The 18,750-nt window shown below is 33.3% G+C and overlaps 1 protein-coding gene across 5 annotated transcripts in view; it reads left to right on the top strand.

Moving 5' to 3' along the window:
- HECTD2 (HECT domain E3 ubiquitin protein ligase 2) overlaps window positions 1-17,153 on the top strand; it is a 34,286-nt gene extending 17,133 nt beyond the window's left edge. For 4 of the 5 annotated variants that reach the window (XR_011810068.1, XM_038181284.2, XM_038181285.2 and 1 more), the window contains 12 exons: window positions 791-914; window positions 2,790-2,886; window positions 3,819-3,926; window positions 4,933-5,065; window positions 6,944-7,032; window positions 8,434-8,592; window positions 9,091-9,165; window positions 10,177-10,264; window positions 10,523-10,629; window positions 11,833-11,948; window positions 12,616-12,759; window positions 14,592-17,153. Coding sequence is in view for 3 of the 5 variants with exons in the window: in XM_038181284.2 (XP_038037212.2) it covers window positions 791-914; window positions 2,790-2,886; window positions 3,819-3,926; window positions 4,933-5,065; window positions 6,944-7,032; window positions 8,434-8,592; window positions 9,091-9,165; window positions 10,177-10,264; window positions 10,523-10,629; window positions 11,833-11,948; window positions 12,616-12,759; window positions 14,592-14,712 (1,361 nt within the window). In the remaining 2 variants the exon portion in view is untranslated. Of the gene's footprint in view, window positions 1-790; window positions 915-2,000; window positions 2,115-2,789; window positions 2,887-3,818; window positions 3,927-4,932; window positions 5,066-6,943; window positions 7,033-8,433; window positions 8,593-9,090; window positions 9,166-10,176; window positions 10,265-10,522; window positions 10,630-11,832; window positions 11,949-12,615; window positions 12,760-14,591 lie in introns of those variants that run through there. The other variant, XR_005266665.2, reaches the window with a different exon arrangement.
- Window positions 17,154-18,750: the final 1,597 nt, after the last annotated feature.

Raw genomic sequence — 18,750 nt, forward strand, 5'->3', positions numbered from 1 at the left:
CAAATTTGACCATTGTAAATGCAGTCTTTCTCCTCTCCCAATCACCAATAGTTTATAGAAATGGAAGACCTAAGGACAATACCCTTTTCTTGAGGGGTAGAAAGTCCTTCTTTGCTTCATGCTGCCTAGGAGAAAATGAAACCATCAAGTGAAAGTTAAGATTGAAATGAGGATGTTTTCATTTCTCTGGCTACTTAAAATAACTTCTGTATAAAAGAACTCTGCACAGCCCTCCCTATACAGTGGCACAGTTTAGACACACAAGTTCAGTTGTATCCTAGAACATGATTCTTCACTTGTGTTCTGTAGTCACCTGTGAAAGAGTTGCTAGTTCATTAATTCTGCACATATTCCTCTGGGAAAAGGGATTTTAAATCATTCAAAATAGACCACCTGATATGAAGGTGTTTAAGAAATCTATCAAACTGGTTTTCATCGACTTCAGAAGAATATATCATTCTTTGTCTATGAAACTTTAAATTAGTGTATGTCATTAGGTGGGATACAGTCAAATACTGTAGAGGAATTGCTCTTGAGGTCAGAAATATATCAAGTTTATTTTACCATAGTTGGGCTGATCTGGAAAATTACTATTTTTTAAAGCTATTAATATGATGCAGTAAGTTGTTATGTTACACTTGTAATTCTGTAGCTAACACTCTGACAAAGTTATTAGTAGCCCATTTGTTGTCTTTTCTGTCATCTTTTTCTTTTACTGCTGCTCAGAATGCTTAGAAAACATGTGCATAATCCAGGCAGTACTTTGAAAGACTACTGTATTTTTTTGTAGATGCTGCAAATAGTCTGATTAGCCCCCCTATTATTTCATATATGGATTTCTATAATTCTACACTTGATCACATTGATCTTATGGAAGAATATCATAACTGGCAATGTTATGGAAATTCTCACAGGTAAGGAAAAATTGGCTGTTTCTTATCATGTATTATTTTAAAGCACCACATCTGTGTGTGTGTTTATTGCCACACTAAATGTATTTTACTGGAAAAAATATAATACAGCTACTGTTTGCAGAAACTGTGTGGATATGATGTCAACTAATAAATCTCATTCTACCTTTGCAAACTGGACAGAAGAATAAAATCCAGATCATAACATTAGTTTATTATGTATAGGTGTAGATTCAGTGATGTGTTAATTGTATCTTACTGTGAACATATTTTAACTTCTAACACATTCATGGAAAGTGGCACAGTGTGCATATTTAACATTTATTGATGGTATCGAAATATTCTGTTTGTGGGTCTGATCATATTTGCTCCAGTAAAATCAGTCATATTTACTTCTTTTATACAAAACTTAAACCTTTACAGGCTCAAGGCAGCCACAAGTATGATCTAGAAATGTGGAGAAATAGGCATTAAATCTTCCTGTTAAGATTTAAAATCTGATTGGGAAGGAGGAGGGAAAAAAAAAAGAAAAAGACATGATAGCGATAAATGCACAGTAGTCTTTGAGTAGTCTCAAAGCATTGGAATCTGTATACTGCTGAGCTTCAGATTTTTTTTTTTTTTTTTTTTTTGCATGGGCACCATCTGGCTGCTTTGGCACCCACATCCAAACTTATAAAAGGGCTGTGAGATTTCCACCTGCTCCAGTTCTTTTCAGTTAGCTGGGACATGGGGTATATATCAAAACAAAGTTTGTGTGATACATAGCTTTGGAAGTAATGCAGACTAGCTGTATTATTCTTAAAATATGTTTAGTTCTTGTACTGTTAGAGCCATATTTTTTTCCCAGTTTTACAGCCTATAAATTTGTATTGTTTAACTTTAAAATTATAATAAAAAAATAATTCAAGGCTCTATGCTTAGTATTAAGTAGGACCAGTATAAGTCCCAGCTTACCTTGCCCATGAAGTATTTTGAAATACACAGTTCTTCCAAATAAGTTGACACTGCTTGGTAAAACATTTTGTGTTAGGATTTCCAGCAGATCAACTGAGAATCTTTTTTCCTCATTTTCTTTCTTTCCTAAAGACATTAGAATCCAGAGCTCCTCGCAGGCAGGATTCAGGGTGCACATGTAGAGTCCGGATTCAAGATGCACACAGAGTCTGAAGCTCCGGGTGTCTTAGTATGAACTTCTGCTAGGTGATGCATGAGCTAATCAACAAAAAACTTACTGAAGTAACCAAGTAAAGTAAATCTTTTACCGTAATGATTTCTGAAGGTTTTCAAAATTGCTAGTAATATTTGACTGCAGTGGAATGTAGCTGTGATATGTTAGAAGTCCCGAGCATTTGTAGCCCTGGCTTAAATCAGAAGGATCTGTAGGAAATCAGTATTTTCTGAAAATCAGAGCAGAAAATAAGGCAAAACAGAAATACTTCTGTGTACTAATGAATGCTGTACCGAGATAGCTGTTTAGTTTGTATTAAATAATATATTCTTACTTTAATTCAGTGTAGCAATTAAAATCTAGTATTTAAAGCAGAAAACACTTCTTGCCATCTATTATTGAAGACTGCTTTTTATTACGTCTATAGGTGATAAACATAATAGTAGTATATTCAGGATATGTATTATTCTATTGCTAAGTAGAATTTCTAGTCGTATTTATAACTAAACAATTTGAGTTCTACTGAATTGATTATCTATGTATACAATGAAAAAACAAAAACCCCGGCAGCTATTTCCAAATCAATGTCAGCAGAGGGAAGGTAGTTACTGAACTATAATGTAAAAATTCTCTCCTCTTTTCTTAAGAAAGTACTATGCTAGCTGCTAAAAATGAAATTTTATCTTTTTTTTTCTCTTGTCATTCAGGTTTTCTTTCTGTCAATATCCATTTATTATTTCTATAGCAGCAAAAAAGGTTATTATTCAAAGGGATTCAGAACAACAGATGATAAGTATTGCACGAGTAAGTCATTTCATGATAAATGGTTGTGTCTAATAAGTTGGTATCTTATCAGTTTTTCTTAGGTAAATATTCCATACAGCCTTTCATCACGACTTGTGATATATTGGGCTATCCTGAAAAAAAGAACTTGAGCCATTTTTCTATTACTAGCCTACTAATGTCCATGCTGGATTATCTCCATATTTATTTTTTTTTAATTTAATATGCTTTATTTTAAGATGCTTACAAACATCAGTGTCATGGAGAAAGTTACAGTAAATGTGTTGTTGGTTTTTGTGTTTTGTGTTGTTTTTTTTTGGTTTTCTTTTTGACTTTTGGAGAAACCAGATCAACATAACTGTGTTTGATAAGAAACCAGCATGTTAAATTGACTAGGTAATTAAGGAAGAGAGAATTTTGGTCTGTTTCGTATTTCATTCCATGAAGATGTGATGTTGTGGAAGACCAAAACATAACAAATCACAGAAGAGGTACTGCTTCTGGGCAACCTCTTGCTTTTTGAAAGAGATTTTGTCTCCCTCTATTGGTGATAACTTTCTTCAGGTGCTAGGAGTTACTGTTTTCCTCAGTGCTCGATGTGGCAGCACCACTTAATCTGTTCATTGTTTGCTGGATGTATCTTGTGAATAGCTAAGTGAAGCATCAGACAGCCTCTGGAATCTTGTGGTTGTTTTTAACTATTTTGGGAGTTTGAAAGTTTGCCATGCAATTGCCACCTGCTTGTTATATATCCTGATAATTTCACATAGTGTGAATGATGTTTGCAGTCAAAAAGAGATGGCATTCCTCTGTATCTCTTAGCAGATACTGAAGCATCTGTTGTATCAGGGCAATTTAATGCAAGATACTAAGGACTTCTTAAATTTAATAAGTGTGGTACTTTGTTTTTTAAATGAAGATGTGACATGTATGATGTTTTTTCATTCGAATAGCAAAGCCTTGTGGATAAAGTCTCTCGCAGACAGAAACCTGACATGAATATGTTGTTCCTAAATGTGAAAGTGAGGAGGACGCACCTTGTTAGTGATTCGCTTGATGAGGTATTAAAAACGTAATTAAGTGATGTGTTGCTGCAAAATAGCAATTTCATTTAGATTTGATAAATCATATTTAAATATTCCTGTGCTAAGATAGGGAATACATATATCTATAATACAAAATAAAAGAAACTGAGTTACTTTTTCACAGTAGCAGTGCTGCAGATAATATTTAGATGATCAGAACTTTATTTTCTGTTCTTATACTTTTCCATAGTTAAGTTCCTAATGAAGATGCATGCTTGCATACCACGTGGTGTGTGTGTGTGTGTGTTTGCAATTTTTGTCTTAAGAGTAAAGTGCGTAATTATCAGATTATGTAGGATCTAGTTCCATGATAAGGAGCACAAATAATGACTAATCATCTAGTCACTAGATGAGTTTGTTCTGTTCTAATTCCCAGAATACTTCTTATTCTTTTCTTTCACTAGCTTCTCTATCTTAAAACAATTATTATAGGCTTTCTTTTCTTAACTTCTTATCATAATTTTAACTGATTCCTCATTCTTGAATGTAATTTTTCCTTTTTTAGAATTGAGAGACAGATGTGTCCATTGAAGTAGGTGATTCTTCAGTATCCACATAAACTTGTTAATTATTATTTAATGAAATCTAGTTCCCCACTGCTTCTCAACACTAAAAACAGCCTGATAGTATTGAAAAAGAAGTCCAAATATTGAAAACAAAACAAGACCAAATAAGTTCTGATTGTTTATGTGCGGAAAACATAAGTTTAAACTTTTTTTTTGCCTAGATTAAAGCCTGTTTATTTTAGCCTCCTTTTCTAAGACAGAAGAACTCAGTGGTGATACTGTTGTCTCTCAGGCATTGTAGTATTTTTATTTACCACGTTGAGATAACCAAGAACAACTTCAAGAGTTTCACCTACTAGTGGGAGGTGATGCAATAAACAAAGCAAGAGTGGTATACAGAGATTTGTTCTTTATGACTGGAAGCACTGATAATATGTTAAACTTTCTCTATTTTTCCTCATCCTATTTTGTAATAGCTAGCAAGGAAGAGGGCAGATTTGAAAAAGAAGTTGAAAGTCACATTTGTAGGCGAAGCTGGTCTTGATATGGGTGGCCTGACGAAAGAATGGTTTCTTCTTCTGATTCGTCAGATTTTTCACCCAGACTATGGTGAGTTTAAATACAATTTGAAAATCTGTTGATTTTAAAATATCAAAACAGTGATGGATAAGAATTCTTCATTAATCCAGTATTAGACCACTTACTTGTTGATGTTAAATAAATAAAAGCAGGCAAGTTAAAACTGTCATGAATATAGATGGGAAGAACTTTTGGCATAGAGGACAGCAGAAGAGAGTGGGAAGTTCTGAAAAGCTTGGAAGGTCTTGGCTTTTGGCAGGGAGTTTCAAGTGTTGCTGAAACATTGACATTTCATTTCAGTGGTATAACAGTTAGAGAGCGAACAGATCTCTGATCAATGGAAAGGTTTGGAATTAAAAGTGGGATTCAACTTTTTAAGACTTAAATCAATCTAAATATTGTTTCAGAAACTGGAGGCTCAATGGTTTTGGTTTGTTAGTATCCTCATGTTAGTGAGCATGCTGAGTAGAAAGTATGGGGGGGATTCAAGACTAGCAGTTGATTTTTCTTGAAGTTTTTCCCCTGATGTATCTGCTGTGTTGCAGTGTTTCCAGCTCAACCCAGAGACTCAGTTGCAGGCCCCATGTGTGTTTCAATGCATTCTTTGTTTCAGTGTGGGTAACTAGTAAATGGGGTTTGAGACCTATTTTGCTCCGGTGTCACTGCATCTTTCAGTCCTTAAATGCAAATATTCAACTGCTACTGGTGAAGGCCTTGTCTAAACTTCTTGTTATGCGCTCCTCATTGGACCAAATTTCAAAAGAGAAAGATAGATCTTTTGGGAGAAAATCTTTGTAGCAAAAAATGGCACTTCTGAAGGCAGAGTTCTGTCTCTGTTTCTATAAAGACCATATATCCCTGAGACATCAATTGGAGTTTTTTTTGTTTTGTTTTAATTCAAAGAAGTTTGATTTTCATTTAAATCATTTATTCCCCAGCTTTATCTTCAAACCCAAATGAGATGAGCAATTACATACACGACATCCTTAGAACTGTTCAGGGCTCTGTTTTGTATGCTGGCTGTGAAAACAGTATTAAACTATCAGTGTATTCGGTCCCAACAAATTAAAAGCAGTCATTGCATTTTATTTAATGTAGTTATGCATTGATAAAGTGGATTTCACTGTTAGTGCACTCTCAATCTAGAGTGTAACTGTCTTCCTTCTCAGAGAAATAAATGCATCTTGCCTAGGCATCTTAAAGCTGTTATGTGGCTTTCATTGTGTAGGTTTTTACCTTCTTTTACTCTTTAAAATGGTATGTTTTGTATCTGAAGCAAATAGCAGTCAAACAACATTACAGTCATGATTTTGGTAGGATCTAGCTTTTTATTTAGACCAGCAGGTGGCTTTTTTAGTGTGTTTGTGGTTTTTTTAATCTTCTTTAAAATACTTTTTGGACAGATTAATACGAAACAAAGTTTATGGTATTTGTGTCGTGGGATTCATGCCAATGTTTTTAAAGATTGTCATCTGCTATTGGTATAGAAAGGTAGGAAGAGATGGGCTTACATTGCAGCAATAAAATAGTTGATCAGACAGGTATGTTTTTTGGCTGTACAGGTTAGGAAGTACAGTGGCGAAGCAGAATGCATAGAAACCACATAGAATATCCACAAGTGGAGGTGCTTATATAAGAATGCAGTACATGGCTAGGGCTGATGGGCTTAGTCCTGCTTCAGGGCTGGAACTGCTCTTCTTGGCCTTTGCCCAAGGATCTGTTGCATAGGGCCTTGCTGCAGAAGGGATGACACAGAACTGAGAACCAGCCTGGAGATCTGCACTTTTAGAAGCACTTAAAGATACGTGTGTAAGGGGAAAAAAAAAAAAAAAAAAAAAAAAAGAATGGTTTTGTGTGACCTTTTATTAAAGATAAGGGTTGGTAAAGTGCAACTTACCTCTTCTACAGGTATGTTCACGTACCACAAGGACTCACGTTGCCATTGGTTCAGCAGCTTTAAGTGTGATAACTATTCTGAATTCCGACTGGTTGGAGCTGTATCCTTTTATGTCCTCATGACAGTGCTAAACAAGCAGCGATTTAATTACAGCGACAAAATAAGGCAGGAAGATCTAATCAGAATTCATCCTGATGTATGTACAAGTGTGTTGAATTTTAAATGTATAAAGAAAAAGCCATTCAAGGAAGCAGCCTAAAAAAAAAGGAAGAAAATGATTGATAAAGATACATGGTACATTTTACAGTCAGAAAATAGTACAATTAAGATTGCACATGCAACTTTTTTTGTATGTAAGTTGTAATTTTTATATACTTCACTTCCGGGTTCCATTCAGTAAAATAAAAACATAAATGAGCCTGGGTGCATTAATATTTTAAGTTCCTATTGATCAGTATGTGGCTTCTTTTTAGCCTTATGGTTTCCACATGAACATAAGACTTTTTCCTAGGTTTTCTGATGTGCTAGTTTATGAAGTCCTCAGGCGTGCAGTTAATGATAATACATGTTTATAAATCCACTAAGATGAGGTGATGATGCCCCCATTTTACTAGTGGGAAGCTGAATGATGAACTGGATTCTTCTAATTTTTGGTATTAATTTCAAATTTGTACTATGAAGTGTTAGTTCAGGTAACTGTCATTGTGGCTGTTTATGCCTTCTTTAAACAACTTAAGGACATGGAAGGCATTTTCTCAGATAGTCCTCAATAGCTTTATGTGACAGTTTGCTAAGGATAACATCCCTGCTATGAAATGAACAAATGATGAGGTGCACTACATAAAATGTAAGCTATTCAGTATTACTTAATATGAGTATGGTAGGCTGTAATAGCGAGTCTGGTAGTAACAAGCACAAGCCTAAGAGGAGGAATCTGTTTCTTATATTTACATATGCCTTTTTAAGCTTGAATGATAGGCTGCTCTATTCTATCCCCATCTACTTTGCCTGGACTCTAGAATTACTGTGTATCACCAGGTGTACCTAAGTGTGCTAGCAGATAAGCTGTAGTGCCAGTGCAGGTTAGTAATAACGCTTTTAGATGTATTTCAAATAAAATTTTCTATATTGAGTGTTCTTTGGAATTTGGGGATTAAAAATAAAGTTTTCTTTAAAAAAAAAAATAAAAAATAAAAACTTGTTTTCATAACAATACATTATAACAATTTATTCAGGAAATGCTGGTATAGAATATGATGGAGATTTTCAAGTGTTCTGGCAGTATGCCTCATTTGACCATTTGAACTATTGCTTAATTGTAACACAAAATTGTGTTAAAAATAATGCCAGTCCAAAATAAATTTAAATTACTTCAGTTTTAGTATGTTAGAATATGCTAGAGTATGCTCAGTTAAAATTTTAAATATTTTTTCCAAGCTACCTAAAATGTTAACTATAATGAAGATGTGTGTTTTTTGCCTTTAACATCTGACCCATATAGCTTATGGGACTTGCTGTCTATAATAGCATCACCTTGGATATTCGTTTCCCACCTTGTTGTTACAAGAAATTGTTGAGTCCTCCTATTGTTCCATGTGATCATAACACACTTGTAGGCATCTGTGATGTTACATTGGATGACTTGTTTCAGATTATGCCTGTAAGTATTGTTTTTTAGATGCTAAATTGGTGACTTAGAACCTGTTCTATTTATATTTAATGCTTGGGAGGCATTATTATCTATTAATTACCTATTGATTATCTATTTCTATTTAATGCATTGAAACAGTCTGGAATTCTTACAAACACCCTTTTTTAGCACCAGCTGATACAGTCTCTGTTTTTGCTGCCAAAAACAAATACTCCTTGTGTTGCAAGTATTGCAGAATTTTTATAGGTGTTCTGGAAGTTAGAATAGCAACATTTGATATGTTCTAGACACCCTTTCCATAATAAAAGGAAAAATTTAAGTTTATGATGAAAAAAAAAAAAGGCACTTCTAATATGCTGATTAAGCAGTGTGGGGTCTTTTTGTGTACGTTTTGAAGATGAAGCTGTTTCCAAGATAGCTTCTTTATAAAGAATGATTTTTGCATGTTCTTGCAAATACATCATTTACTTTTGTAGGTTCACTAAAGGGTTTGCGTTCATGTTGTAGGAATTGGCCCATGGACTGAATGAACTTCTGTCCTACGAAGGCAATGTTGAAGAGGATTTTTACTCAACCTTTCAGGTCATTAAGTGCTCAACTACAAGTGATTCTCAAACTAGTTCAGTAATTTTACCAATGTTTCTGCAATGGGGTGGTTGACAAGTGTGTGTGGTTGCTTATTGTTTGGTGTACAACTGTGTGAGCATTAAAGCTTGCTTCAAGAACCAGTGTAGTACTTGGTGCACAGAGTCTGGTTCCATTACGGGGCTTTAAACAGTTCAATGACAGCGTAAGTGGATCAGAGCATTGACTGCTGGGGTCCCATGTCTAGCTGCTGCTAGAATTCCAGCTCTTCACTTGCTCTGACACTAATGCATTGCAGTCAGTGACCTACCTGATTGTGGAATTCATCTGTCTGCAAGACAATTCTTTTTCTATCTGACCCAGTTGCTTGACAAAGCTCACTCCTGTTATTCTACATGTTTTGCCTAGGAAATCTCACTTTCACTATACTTGTCTGTTCAAGGTATGATGGTTTTGCCAGACATGTATGTGTAACAGTCAAGAAATGATTGTATTTCTATTCAATCGAGAAAGTCTTTTTCATTTATTTGTTGTTTTAGGACACATGTATTTACTAAAATTTCATGCTGCTTTATGGACTTGTATTGACCTTTTTTGCTTCAGCTTTCAATTACATTATTAGAATATTATAAGAGATTTTTTGTAAAAGCAGCTATTTTTGAGTTGCTAGGTGAGTTACAGTGCAAGAAATACCCTCTTAATTATTTTTGATACAACTAAATTGTTCTTAGGCATGTTCTCCTTCCACTTTAAGGCTCCACAGTCTGCAGCTTGATATGCTACTGTTTAATATGGAAAATTTTTCTGCTTTGAATAACAATTTCTTGAGCAATTTATTGAAAATTGTATTAGTTAACTAAAACTAAACAAGTAAAACAAAGCCCCTCAGGATTACAGCATGTGCTGAAGAGAGACAGGAGATGCATGGAGCAATAAATACAAGCTTTGTACTCTGTGAGTATCTGAATTTATTTTCCAGAACTGAACTCGACTTTTCTCTTTCTACAGGTTTTTCAGGAAGAATTTGGTGTTATAAAGTCTTATAACTTAAAGCCAAATGGAGATAAGATTCCAGTCACAAATCAGAATAGGAAAGGTATTTCAATACATATTAATGACACACATGTGGTAGATTTAAATTTATCATTGTTTTTACTTTTTGTAAACCTAGGTTTTATTTAACAAAATATGAGAAATAAATTCCTGTGGTGTTTCCTGTTAAGTCTACCAATTTAGTAGTACGTAAGTTTAAAATGCATTCATTTTTATTAATTCAGTACAATTTTAGAGGGCAAACAAAATGTTATTTAAAATCATTGCATTGTAACAAAATAAAATATTTATCTTTTCTTAGAATATGTGCAGCTTTATGTTGATTTTCTTCTCAACAAATCGATCTACAAACAATTTGCAGCTTTCTATTATGGATTTCATAGCGTCTGTGCTTCATATGCATTACTGGTAAGAATAAAATATCACTTCTGTTTCAAATAGGTGGCAATGACTGATCTAAATTATGTAAGTTATTCTTGATATCTGCATTAGATGGTTTTAGCATTCATAAAGCATCTTGAGTAATCAATATAGTTGAACAGGAGAAATTAAGTGGGCAACCAACTATCATCTTTTTTAACAGGACACTATGGAGAAATAAAGCTCCACAAGTTAAGTTTATCAGCTTGTATTCACAGACAAATTACAGGCTTTTGTATCTGTTTATTGAGAGTCTCTGCGTTTCTTACAGTTATGAGCAGTAGTGCAAATATGTGTGTGCGCTCTACAGTGACTGCTCTGAAAGCCATGTTACTTTTTTGCAGAAGAGCTTTCAGTGAGATTGAGGTTAAACATTCCTGTGTATTCAGTCCTATTGGGCTTTTGGAATGTCTTTTGTATTTCCTGCCATTCCTTGTGCAGGAAGAGAAAGAAGAGAGAATTACAATTTTCATGAGAATTTCTGTGTTCCTTTGAAATTAGCCAAGTATGACAGGCTTGCAGCAAAATGAAATGTGACTAACTGCAGTAGATTTTCATTCTCCTTCCCGAAACTTCCTTGGAGTGCCGTGGAAGCACTTTCATGCTTGCAAAAGATGGTGTAGTAAACAAGTAAGAAGTAGGTTCTGCTGTTGTAAGTTTAGTTGTTGTGAAACATGATTTACAGTTAAATGTACTTGCTTGGCACAAAACTATGCATGCCTAAAAGTAAATTCTGTCAGTAATTACTACTTATCAACCTATATTGGGACATGAAAATGAAATGGAGGTTGTTTAAAAAAAAAAAAAAAAAAAAAAGAGAGATCAAAACGCTCTCTGAATTCCATATGTAAAATCTTATTTTTTTTTCATGACATATTTGTAATCTAATCTGGAGACAAGCCAGTCATTGAACTAAATATAAGAATGAAAAGGAATTGAGAAACAACAGAAATGCATTAAAATGTAATGTTATCCAGTAATTTGCTTTTTACAATATACAGTAATAAAAGATTCCTTCAAGTTCTAAGGAATTCATTTTTCTAGAAAAACAATATGTATCCAGTTAATTTATAAACTTATATTCAATAATATCCTGTTAATTTTTCAGTAATGCTATATATATAAATTTATTTATTTATTTATTTCTCAACTTCAATGAATATTAAATATTTTATACTTAATTTCTGGCAGCTACTTCGTCCGGAAGAAGTTGAAATTCTTGTATGTGGTAGTCCTGAACTGGATATGTCTGCTTTACAGCGAAGTACTCAATATGAGGGCTACCAGAAAACTGATCTCACTATACGGTAGGCTTGATCTAATATATTTTTTTCTCATTCAAATTATGGACTTAAAAAGCAGCATTGCGTGGTAGACTGTTGGGAATAACCTATTCAAGTGTATTCTGAAAATGGATCATAAATAATTGAAACATTAAAAAACTTATTTCCAAATGAGGCAAAGATGCTATTAAATTAGTGTCTTTAGACACAGTAAAACAAATATACTATATAAATAAGAAGAATTAGAACCTTAATAGTGTAGTGTCTTGCTTGATACATTAAAAGTGATGTAAGTTGCAAATGGAGGTAGTTTCAAATCCTATACAGTGAAATCCAAGTCTTTAATTTTATTATCCAGTTTTCTAATTTTTTTTCCTCCCAATTCCAATTAATAATAAGGAGATATATACTAATAACTTAGACTGATTATTTTTTTAATAGAAAAGGGTGTTTTGGCATCACATGACAACACATAATTACAAAATTCATAAAATATTATTGTACTTGTTAAGTCCTTAGGAACTTATTAACGTTGCACATTAGGATAATATTGATGCCCTTTGTTTTACATCTATTCAGTTTTTGGTAAGTGTCAATTTATCACATACATGCAGTTGTGTTATATCCTAATGCTGTTTTGGCAGGATATTGTATCTTAAACCATATTCTTCTCCTTTGACCCTGAACATAGATACTTTTGGGATGTGGTACTTGGATTTTCTCTTGACCTTCAAAAGAAGCTGCTACATTTTGCTACAGGAAGTGATAGAGTACCTGTAGGAGGCATGGCTGATTTGAATTTCAAGATTTCAAAGAGTGAAACATCAACTAACTGGCAAGTATTTTATTTTATTTTTTAATTTTTGGTCTTAAATGATTTCCTGAGAGTCCTTATTGCTCTCGAGTGTCTTTTTGAAGAAGAGCAAAGAGTATAAGGGAGAAACTGCATGACCTCCATTAATTTGTCTTTAAAATGTTATTAAACCCATCTATTGATAACATAAATTTAGTTGATGATCATCTAATGCAAATTCAATTCTTCAGTCAGTGTTTACATTTGAGTCCATGAATTCTTTATCTTTGAAGTTTCCTTACATGTTTTAATTCAAAGAAACTGTTTAATTGTTCCCAACATGACAGCTGAGCTAATGAAAATAGAGGGTGAATCACCATGACTTTTTTTCTGAATTTTTGAGTCTGTTTTGTCATTATGAATAGTAGTCCCTGCAGTTACCAAAAAACGCCTTGCATTCTTTCTTGATGGTCTAAATAAGAATTTTGATTTGCATTCCTGGAAAAGATGTAGCATTCCTTTAGGGTCTCTGGTGAGTAAGTGTATAGCTGATACAGAGGTTGCTCATACGAAATAGGACTGAAGCAGCCTTGTAACTTCATCATGAAATTTAAATTGTTCATGCCAAGTTCTTATGCTTCTGGTAACCTTTTATTTTGTACTGAAGTGAATTGTAAAATTCCTCATGCTTTCCAGCCAGTATTCTCCTTTTCATTAGCGGAGAAAGTCAGTTTAAACAACTTGGAAAATTGTATAGAAAAACTTACTGGTCTGGAGCTCACTGCTAAGCAATAATTGTTGACTTTACCTATGTTCCTCAAACTTTTAAGGTAGTCAAAATACTTTAAAGGAAATACATTTTTATAGACAAAATTCTGGGGAGTTTTCTGTGGAGAACTGAAAAAAAGGCATAGATGAAATCATGTTTAAAACAAGCAAACAACATTTATCTAATTATTGTGGTATTTCTAATGCTTTAGTTAATTGGCCAATAACTGGTTCCAGTAATATGTTAAAGGGACATGAGCAGAAATGAAGAAAAATCAGTCAGCATTGAATCTCTGTTTAAGTTCATTCTCCTGCAAATTGTTCTTTCTTGCAACTAGGAACATGTTTTAAAATAATGTACATTTTAAAATTATGTAGATCTGTGCTGCAAGATGTTTGTTTCAGTCAGATGGCCTCTACAACGATGACCATAAGCATGTTGACATCGTATTGCTCACACAATAGGATCAAAGACTTTAATAGCCATAAGAACTCTCAAATTAATATCCAGTTTCCCAAGTTGCCAAATTCTGAAGCAGGACTCCAGTCTGTTTAACAGATGTTTGCTTCCCTGTTTAAAGTAGGGATAAAAACAGTTTGTATCTCTGGATCTAGAGTGGAGTTTCACTCTCTTTCAACAATACTTGCTAATGATCAAATGCCAAACTAAATGAAAATGGAACTAGAGAGCTTTAGTAAATCACAAACTTAAAATCTAACTTGATTTTAAACTTGACAAGAGTTTTTAGAAATTTTTCAGTGCATTGGGTTAATTCCAAGTTTCAGGTGGAGCTTCAGGTCAACTGGCTGAATAACTGTTTTCATCAGAATAATCTTTCCAAGTGCAGAGCATAGTTTCTAGCATTTCAATCAATATATATGTATTCAATCTCAGCTTTCAGAAGACATTTGCAACTTGCAAAGGGGTGAGAGTTGCAAGCAAACAAATTTTACCTGAGTACTTCAGGTACATGTGACCAATAGTGTTGTTACTTACAATATTTCTTGCACACGGTTTCTTATGTAACTAGAAATACGTAGGCAGATGGCAGCGCCCTGGTTCTGTTGTGTTACTTAATAAAAGGATGGTTTTGTTTTTGTTTTAGGTTACCAGTGGCCCATACTTGCTTCAACCAGCTTTGTCTCCCTCCTTACAAGAACAAGAAAGAGTTGAAGCAAAAGTTGATCATTGGAATTTCAAATGCAGAGGGGTTTGGTCTAGAATAAAATAAAATACTTAAGAACAGCGTTTTTATGTAGCACTCACTCTCTTCTAATTGTGCCTTTAAGCTTTTTGTTATGTCTCTTGATACTGTGCAAGTCTTACCCAACTTATATATTTTTTAAATATGAAGTGTATGTTTTTTCCTTAATGGCAATACATTTACTGCTTGCTTTGTCACAGAAAGTAGTTTTCTTCATACAAAAGCGAGTCTATTTGATAAAAGAAACATGACGAAGACAATTTCCAAGTTATAGTTTGTTTCTGTTTTTCCTAATAGCACTTTATCATTAATTGTAATTACTTTACATCACATATATCCCACTGGGAAATAATATATAGAATATTTCTTTATTTTACCTAGTCCCAGTGGTGGAATGTTTTCAATTAACGTGAATAGTAGAAAAGAATGTAACTTACAGCATGTAGCCATATTTTCACAAAGACAAATAGGAATTTTAGTCTTTATAAAATGTATGCAGTTTTAATATTCTGGTTTTCCTTCTCAGCTAAACAGGCTGTCTAAGAAGCATGTAAATAACTGCCTGTGAACAAATAGGGTTTTGATAGTGCCATTTACTGCTAAAAATTTATTTTTTATGAATAAGAGGTTTTAGGTGTTCTATATTCAGCTTTTACAGATCAACAGGATTGACTGTACAAAGAATGTTAAAAAGTACTTTCTTCAGCTTGAGGGAACTCAAGGCCAAACTACAGATATTAAGCAACTTGTAGGTTCATTCTTTGGAACTGACAGCAACTAACCAGATTTACTATAGTGTCATAGTAAACAAAACTAGATATTTAAAGTAAATTCTGCAAATATTGAAATAGTTCAGGAAAAAAAAAATAAATCTCCAAAAATGAAAAACTAATATATAGTTGTTGTGCTATTATTTTTCGTCAACTTTGTTAAAAGTCTTAAATAAGCTATGACGAGTGAATACAATAGCATTTCAGAAGAATGTTGAAGCTTTCATTGACTTGAGGGCCAGCATTTAAAGACAATGTTTTGTGTTTTTACTGCACAAAAAACATGACAACAGTTCTTGATATGAGTATTCTGAATTAGTAAATTAGGAGCTGGGGAAGAAACTAGTTCTAAATTGCAGGTGTAATTATAAGTCTGGGTTTTATTCATTAATCAGAAAATTTATCAGCATGCAGTATAGTATTTTTTTATATGAATAGCTACTGTATGTTCTATAGATTTTTCTTTCATCTGAATGAGGCCCAGATCTTTCAGAATATTTAGGCATTCAAATTGCCAGCTTTCCCTGTTGACTTCTGCTGGGAGTTGAATGCTTAAATAGCTTGTAGTGTCTGTACTCAATTACTTGCTATAAGAGTAAAATTATATTCTTGTTTTCCCTTCATAGATAATTTACATACAACCAACAGATTTACACACAATCGACTAATTAATTTTCCTAATTTGTAGTTTCAAAGCTGTTGTGAATTTTCTTCAATATCTAAGTGCAAATTTTATTTCGTTTTGTTTCCTAGAGAGAAGGTACTGGTGATTTTACTGTTTTGTTAACAGAGAGATAAATAGTAGGGTATTTCTAAATATTTGCCATTCTATTCATAGTGCTTTCCTTGAAATCAATATTAAAATTTCCACTGACTTCAGCTTGTAATGAAACTAAATTAGCATGGAGAGTGTTAAAAGCATCACTTCCAAATTGTACATTGTACATTATTTCTTTCAAATGAAGCTTTGAATTTAGAGGATTTCAGATGTTAAGAAATAAAACTTTCACCACTGCACTGAATGAACTAGGCACATCTAAAATTGCTTGAAGCTAACACTTGAATGTGGATGTAGGTAACAAATTTGGAAACAAACACCTCCCTTTCCTCTCTCTGTAGAACTGGATTAGTAGAATGTCAGCTTATGAATAAATAACTATACAGTTTACCTGAAAACATGGCAAATTAGCCGAAATATTTTTTTATGGCTTAAGCCCACTTTTAATAATTATGTATTATTGTTAAAATAAAAGCTTTATCTTCTTATTTTCACTAAATTGCACTTTGTGTTGGGTTTAATTTTATTTATTAATGTTTTTTTTATTTTACTGTGTAATATTACCTCAGAATTCTAAGAAAAACAAAACACAAACTATTGTATTTGCATCAGTTTTTAAATAAGAGTCAATGACATTTTATATATTTCCTGGTGTTGATAAATTAAATAGTAAATTTTGTATTTGTTAAATGAAAGCATTGCACTGTATTTATGAAACAAACCTGATCATTTTAAAATTTTTCTTCAACATGGTTTTTGTTCTTTTGTCTTGCCCTGTAATCCAGCAAATCTTTTTTTTATCTCCATCATTGTTTTGTAATGTACAAAAGAAATCTGGTTTGTATAAATTTGTTCATTTCTAAGTATCTATTTTTATGTATTAAAGTTGTGCAGTCATTAAATCAAGTATTTCAATTGCTGGTCTTATTTGATTTCAGATTTCCAAAATGGATCTTAATGGCTTTGAAAACATGATCTAAATCTGTTCTTTTGTCTTATTTTTCTTTTGAAAACTTTTCCTTACTATTACAACTTGGTTAAAACATTGTATGGCTTACTGAAAATGAAACAAAGTTTATAATACCAGGTGTACACCCAGAAGTATATTCCATATATACAGTCAAAATTACAAGTCTTCTAGTGTATACCATGGTGTAACAATGTTGTATAATAGTGGATCCCGAACTCTGTTTTATATCTTTTTGTTTTGTTTTGTTTCCCTCAGTTGTAAGATTTTTCTGAGGTACAATGAGAGACAGAGCCAAATTATTGCATGTTTTGTCTTTTACCAGCTACTTTTAACATTTAAATCAAGAGGGACAGGGAGCAAGAACATCATGCTTTCCCATAGCTACTATTAGTCCTGATCACAGGACTAATATCTGACCAGATTCTTGGTCTCCTTTGTACCACTCGAGCTACCTACAGATGGCAGCAAAGATGAGGATCAAAACTACTTAATTAGAAGTCAGACTTTCCTCTTAATTGTAGAGATTAGAAATACAAAAATTCTTTAGAATACAATTTTTAAAAATAAATATTAAGGAAACAGTTATAAATGTATTTCTCTGTGGTTGCAGTTGGTGGTGGGACTGGCTAACTTGCTCCAAAAACAAATCCTATGTTTCTTATTTTTCACAGATGTGACAAATAATATTCTTTCAGAATCTTTCCCTAAATAAATAAATAAATCTGAAAGATCTGACAGCTTCCTTAATGCCAATTTGTATGTCATAAGTAGCAGACTGTAAGAGTATTAGTTTTTCCTGTTGGAGCACTTAGATCTCTTCCAAGATAGTTTCTCTTTTATGTTTAAGTCAAGTAATTTTCCATTCCATTACAATTTTTTTTTTTCAAAATCTGTGCTGTAATATGTGTTGGTGAAGTTCCGTGGCATCCTGCCACAGATGCGTCACTTGCATGTGTTAGAAATGTTCTAATTCATAGTCACCTGGATTTTGTTGTTAAATTCATGAGTAAAATTGGGCACCTGGAAATACGCACATTTCAAATGGTTAATTAAAATTTTGCTAAGGCCTTTAAACCCCCATGGTGTTATGTAAAATATAACAGGGGAACGGGTATGGCAAGGGTTATTGTAGTTAGATATTTCCTGGAGTAGGTGCATTCCTAACTGTAGAATAGGTATTTGGTTCAAAAGTAATTTGTTCTACAAATCTACATGTAGGAAAGAACTCTGAGGTCAAGGAAGAGGGAGAGATTGCGTCTCTGAAGAGATGTTAGAGTTGTTGCTCCTTAAATCTGGAAGGGTGGGAGTTCATGTAAATTGAACAGCTCCTAACATAGGTTAGGTATTAGAATCTTCTATAATACTAACGCAAAATAATACCTGTAGGTGTTAGGTTATATGCCTTAATGGTTTTGTTGCATCTGTTAGGACCGAAGTTCTACCACAGCAATACTTCACTTACCATTTTTCTTGTTTGCATCATTATTTATGATTTGATATTTTTAGCGAGTGCTGAACAAATTTTCTGATGCACTATTTTCT

This window comes from Anas platyrhynchos, chromosome 6 (genome assembly GCF_047663525.1).
Source record: "Anas platyrhynchos isolate ZD024472 breed Pekin duck chromosome 6, IASCAAS_PekinDuck_T2T, whole genome shotgun sequence".
Lineage (NCBI taxonomy): Eukaryota > Metazoa > Chordata > Aves > Anseriformes > Anatidae > Anas > Anas platyrhynchos.